Source organism: Branchiostoma belcheri, unplaced genomic scaffold, assembly GCF_001625305.1.
Source record: "Branchiostoma belcheri isolate BF01 breed outbred unplaced genomic scaffold, Haploidv18h27 scaffold71, whole genome shotgun sequence".
NCBI classification, from domain to species: Eukaryota; Metazoa; Chordata; class Leptocardii; order Amphioxiformes; family Branchiostomatidae; genus Branchiostoma; species Branchiostoma belcheri.
The window spans coordinates 5,258-11,475 of record NW_017804365.1 but is presented as its reverse complement, the minus strand read 5'-3'; the positions used below and the strand labels follow the sequence as shown (position 1 = coordinate 11,475).

The following is a 6,218-nucleotide window of genomic DNA, read 5'->3' as shown; positions in this document are numbered from 1 at the left end:
AAAGGACTTTTCAACTGTTCAGGGCAAAATATGAGCATTTTGCAATTGATTCTGAATTTTTATTTTTATTTGCAAATCAAAAAAAAATGAAGCGGGCGAATCCGTTAACCAAGAAATTAAATTGGTGTGGCCTAAGCAATCTATGTAACGTTTTGAGACGTGTTTTGCTGAGAATAGAGAAATAATTGTGTTTGCAAACGAAGAGGAGAGCGTGGAATTGACAAAGTTATTGCTTTCGTCAGAAAGAGATGTAATCTGAAGATTATGCTGCAGCAGATATGGCATGTCCCCATTAAGGTCAACGTCATAACTATTATTTGTGGACGGATTTTTTTTTTATTCTTTTCATGAGGATATTAGCTGTTATAAAAATGTAGTTCAAGTCGAAAAATGGTGCACCTGGCTTTTTCTTAATCGTATTTTAGCGGACTTTTTGTGCATTTGTCGATTGCATGTATGCAAGATATCTCGAAAATTTGGTAGGTGAGCAGAGGTTCATGTTCGAAAATGGTTATCCCATCACGTTCCTACATGTACGTTACGAATGAGAGTTGTTCATCTTTTGGTTTTTGTTTGTGTACAACAACGCTGATGGTTGTTAATGATATTTAGTGGTTAGGCAGGGACAGAAAAGACACAGGTCATGCATGTTCGATAATGGGCCTCCTGGCGGGTTTTTTTGTATTGATTGCAGCGGAGCTTCAAAGTATGAAGTAAAAATTTCTGGAAGCGTTAAACTCGAGATATCGACTCGAGATCTAATAAATTTTTAGGTCTCATCAAGATCTACCCATGCCACCTACAAAGTTTCATGACAATTCATCCACAGTTTATTGAGTAATCGTGCTAAGCCAGATACCCCCATGCACATACACAAATGCTACCAAAACGTAACCTTCTAGCGAAGGTAAAATGTACAGTATTGAGATGCTATCAATATTACTTGAAGCAAATAAACCACAGTCTTATCAACAAAAATGGGCTCTGGCGTTGGTTGCTCATGCTCCGAAGGGATTTCTGTCAACTTTGAGGAACTCAAAAGCAATGTTCAAAACGTGTTTCCTTTCTTTTGTCCGCATGTCACATTTCCTCTAGATTTTTTAAACAATTTTAGGCCATGTTGATTTGATTATATGGATGACATCCTCTGGGAACCCCAAAACTGATGCGCGCGTGCGAATAAAAAAAAGTTTTGCAAAAAAAAAGTTGCTTTCACTATGAAATCTACGTGGTCATGAAGGTTGAACAAATGGCACAGAATATGTTATGGCGAATAATCTACTCATCGAATTCATTTCTTTACATTTTTGTCTTTTTCCTTTGATTTTGGCATTCTACGACATTGGTATTGTTTCTACATGTTTTCCTTGCAACTTATGGTATATTTTTGCTCATTTAGCAACTGTTTTGCACGATTTACAGTATGGTTGAAAACTTTTTTTTTTTGGAAACGGCCGAAAATTCATGCGCGTGCGGATGTCATCCATATAATCAAATCAACATGGCCAAAGAGAATAAAAGAAAGAAAGAAGATAAAAAAGACAGGATGTGAAACACGAAATAACAGTACGACTGACACTACCAGAAAACAGAAGTTTTAAAGAAAAACGTACTTCCGATGATGACAGTGAAAGCGTAGTCCCAGTCAGTTGCCATGGCAACGATTTGTTCTCATGGACCTCACGCCATCTCTGAGGTGATGATGACGCTCGTATGACGTCAGACACCAGAAGGATTCCTGTAAAAAGATTGGGGATCAGAAAAATGGTCCTTTATAATAGACAAGTGTTATGATATTATGAAATCTGTATATCGCCCATACATTTTCTGAAAATGGCATTATTAAGATCTACATGCAATCTGCTAATGATGTAATTATTACTTACTGTGAGACAAAAAAAGGACATGGTTATATGTAATGGAAATATTATATTTGTAAGTTCAGCAAAAGGACAAATGAAAACAGAAGACTATTACTCCAAATCTCTGTGCTTTATCACACTATCAGACTATGTATGTGTTCATGTCTGTCCTCCAGTTCAGAATTTTTAAATCCAAGAATCACGAAATCAAACAGCTAAGTGTTGCTTCTGGTTCTTAGATTATCCTATTGTGCATTTTATGTTTGCTCCGTTTCTCTGATCATTTTCCTGACATAGATGCAAGGTTCAGGAGTTAAAATGTCAGAGGTGACACAACGTGTTGTTTTCATTGGCCATGGTGAAATGTGTAGTAGGTCGTCCGAACATATAAACGTCAATTTTCCTGTCGCATGGTAATTTGTCTCCACCCCATAGCATTGACAAACAATATGTAGGGACGAAAATTGTAAATCATTCTGCCCATGCCTTTTGTTCTGGGCCTGAGACAGTCTGGGATGTTTATGAGTTAATGAGAGACTGTGTCAATGAGAGACTGTGTCCCACGTGTCATAAAGGCGTTGAAAACGATCTACATTTTATAATAGATTGCCCAACCTATGATGAAAACCGACGAAAATTGTTACAACATATTACATGTAAGACCAATATAACACTACCCCATACAAAGACAGAGCTATTCTATATGTTACTATCATGCCCTGTCAACATTTCCACTTATGTAGGCCAATTTGTACACAATTCCATGACAAAACGAGAAAACGTAATTAATTCCTGACACAATTTATTACTACATTGTATTAATAGATTTAGATTAGTATAATTATTGTCTCTCTTTTGTTATACATTGTTTATGAAGCAGACCAGATTCCTATTACAGTTAGTAGAACTGTTAGATATATTTTCAACACCACCATATGTGTATGTTGACACCACAAACTATGTATGTATCATTTTGCCATACGTTGTACCCGCTACATCTGTTGCGCAATAAAGTTCTTCTGTATTTATTGGAGGTCAATTCACTATTCAAGCTGCTGGAGAAGCCACAGTGGGGAGTACTACCTTAGTGCGTCGCCCAGGGTAACGAATCCTGCTGTTCTGGCAGAAACACGAAGTAATGAGGCAAATATGCACTAAGAGGTGGTTGTATATGTTTTACCATGATGGTTTTGTCCTCGAAGGGTTCACTTTTGGGTCCAAAAATTGATGATGCCTCGTTAAGCTAAGCAGAGCAACATATCATGCAAGGTATTAAAATTAAACAATTTATACAGCTTTTATTGGGCCGACGGTCTTTGTTAAGACAAAACCGATTGTATGTCTCTTTTCCATCCCGACCCTCAAGACACTTTAGATCGCACATGCTTACTCCAGTTAGAGTTAGGACATCAGCCTTCAGCTCTTCCTACTGGTTACTACCTGGAACAAGCTGAGTCCTGATCTCCGCAATACTGGTGCATTAGCCACTCAATTGCCCATCATTCTGGCATTCAAGCGATCGCTTTAGTTTACAGTAGTTTAGTTTAGGGTAATATTATTACAATTGTATATAATGAATGATATTCTATAGCAGTGTATTGTATTGCATTTTTATGACTATTGTATTTATATTGTTGTGTTTGGGAGGACAACTTGTAAAGGTGTCAACTTCACCTGTTTTGTCCTCCCTTCCACTTGTATGTTTGTACTTGTGGTGATTTCTAATAAACAAATAAACAAATAAACAGACGGTTCGATACGGTACATAACAATAGACGCGTGCTATTGTAAACATTTAGTATCCACGTGTGCCTTGTAGAAACAAGCATGACTTTAGTTTTTTTAGCCTTTGAAGGTGCATATAGATTTGTATATACCATACTTTCCCGTGCACATAACTGATACAATTAGGCTAATAAAAAACTGTGTACTTGTCCCTAAAGGTAAACAATATTTTGGACATGTGCAGAAATTATCATAATGGGCTATTAGCTTAGTTACGCTCACGGTAAATGCAGGAGGGCCGACAACGCTTAATTATAAATTTAGGAAGACGACAACAATATTAACGGTGTAATAAATTGACGCGCATTCTTTAAACGTACTGCGATAGATTTGGGTTAGCCTCCGCCAGGCCTTCCTACGAGGGTAGGGATTGTAGAATTTGCCAGTTTTTAGAGTCAGTCCACCGGAGGGTTAAGGGCAGACACGATTGTAGTGCCTAGTTAATACCTTTGAAAATCCTTTTTTCTTCCTGTTTTGGTCCATTTTGGAGATTTTTGGGCTGAAAGGCACAGGTAGGGTCTAAACTTTCCTACATTGGTCAAGTTTTGTTTATTTCACCAGTTTAGTGGGCGTAGTGAGAGATGTGAGTGGTTAGGTCTTGTCTGGCCAGGCGGATGGATACCATGGAAAATGTAGGTCAAAGTTGAGGTTTTGTTACTATCATCAGCTGTGACGGGAATTTGAGATGGTCAACCCCCTGTTTCCTTTCTATTTTTGAGAATCAGACCCTTGTTGCTACCTGGTGCAGAAAAAATTTTGAGATTGAAGTATGGGCAAGTATTTTCATGAGGTGTTGAAATAGTGTATTTAAGCATGTGTTCCTATGGACAAATCTAATAGTACTGTCTGCCCTTCAGTGAACACCCCCCCCCCCTTTACCCAAACTCATTAACTGGATTAGGTTTGGTAATTTTTATTTTCAATATCAGCTACTGGTACCTGTTGTTAGATGATGACCTGATTTGGAGAATATGGGTGCATGTTTTGCATGTTTTCTTAGCAAAAGTGTGATCTCAGTATGATAATGCTGTTATTTACCTATGGGCTGTGTGTATACTGGATAATTAAAAGTTGCAACAAACAGCTTGGAAAGCTTAGATGACTGCAAAAGTCATATAGGTTTGTTGCAAATGATGGACTAAGTGATTTATGATGGTTTATAACATAGTATTTTTCACCAATTAACAGCTGTCAATCAAAATGTGCCCTGCCTCAGGGACACCCCCCCCTCAGCACACAAAAATAGTCATTTTTATTGTTTGTTGGGACGAAAATAAGGATGAATATTGCTGTATATGGCATGGGTGTAATACAGGCAACATATTCTGTTACAGAAAGGGGATTTGGGGTGTGCAGGGGGTTTCCAGCTGTGTATTCTTAGCTGTATGTGTGTGAATTTTGGGGGTTTCATTAGTATAGTATAGTGGGATAGCTGGTATAAAAGTTGAAAGAAAAAGAAAATTTTCTATTGGAATGTAGTTTTTTCTCTTCAAAGTGGTAGAACAGACTATGGTGAGTACTGAATGAGACTGGTTGATAGATAGACCCCTGTGAAATTTGTAAAAAGTCATGTGATGTTGGTAGGTATACTGGCACACTGCTGTACAGGCCTCGGGATAGGGCACAGACACTGGGTATGAGGCTGGCTCTCAATTCCCAAGGGAGGTATCAATGAACTTCATCTTTGGGGAACATAATTACAACCCCTCAGTGTGTCAGCCAGGGGGGTAGGTTTTCCTCAACTCTCTTTTTCTGTATCCCAGAATTTCCCCCCTCCAATAGAATCAGGCTTTAATCTGCTTCACCAAGCAACAAATCAGTTGCATGCATCATTGTAACGTCACACATGGCGTAATCAAGTTATACTGTCTGGCGCATCAATTTTTCCATAGCAGGGAGCGCTACAGCTTTACATTTCCCTTCGAAACGCGGTAAAATGATCAGATAGTTACGGGTGGAACACTCTAAAGCGATGTTATGTAAGATTTTTGAGCCAAAACGGAAAATATGAATAATTTAGATTCATGGAGATAGTCATTTTCAATAACTTTCAACATATTAGCATCGCTTTTCCGGTGAGTCAGTGCAGCGCGAGAAAACGTTGAGCCAGGCCCGCTGTATTTTTAGGAGGCTCCCAAAAAGAATGTAAACAAACAACATATGGCCATACGATCCGTGCTAGCGCCGAGGAGATGGCAGTTGTCTCCGCATTCCCTCGTATGTCAGCCTTCAGTGGAATGACATAAGGTGTAGTGGGCCTGACCACCCCCATTTCTCACTTGGTAGCTCCCAGAATAAACTCCCATGATTCCTTGCTGCGCATGCGCACTGGTCAGTCTTTATTTTTTGAGCCTCTGGCAACACACCCCCGGTGTTTTTCTCTTGGTAAAATGGGCTCGAAGCGCGAGGACAGACGACGCAAGAGTTCAAGAGCTCCCGAAGAGCGGGAGGAGCGCTCGCGCTCCTCCTCGAGGCACGCCAGCCGCAAGAGGACGGCGTCCAGAACCGAGCACATGGCGCCCCCCTCCCCACCTGGGGGCGGTCCATGATAGTTCTTCACAACATTCACAG

The 6,218-nt window shown here is 39.5% G+C and overlaps 1 protein-coding gene across 1 annotated transcript in view; it reads right to left on the bottom strand.

Annotated features, from left to right (window-relative positions):
* The window catches only part of LOC109484880 (melatonin receptor type 1B-A-like), a 3,847-nt gene extending 1,310 nt beyond the window's left edge, over positions 1-2,537 (bottom strand). The window contains exon 1 of the mRNA XM_019788237.1: positions 1,614-2,537. Coding sequence (XP_019643796.1) covers positions 1,614-1,656 — 43 coding nt within the window. The 5' untranslated portion in view covers positions 1,657-2,537. The remainder of the gene's footprint in view (positions 1-1,613) is intronic.
* Between the last annotated feature and the right edge of the window lie 3,681 nt (positions 2,538-6,218).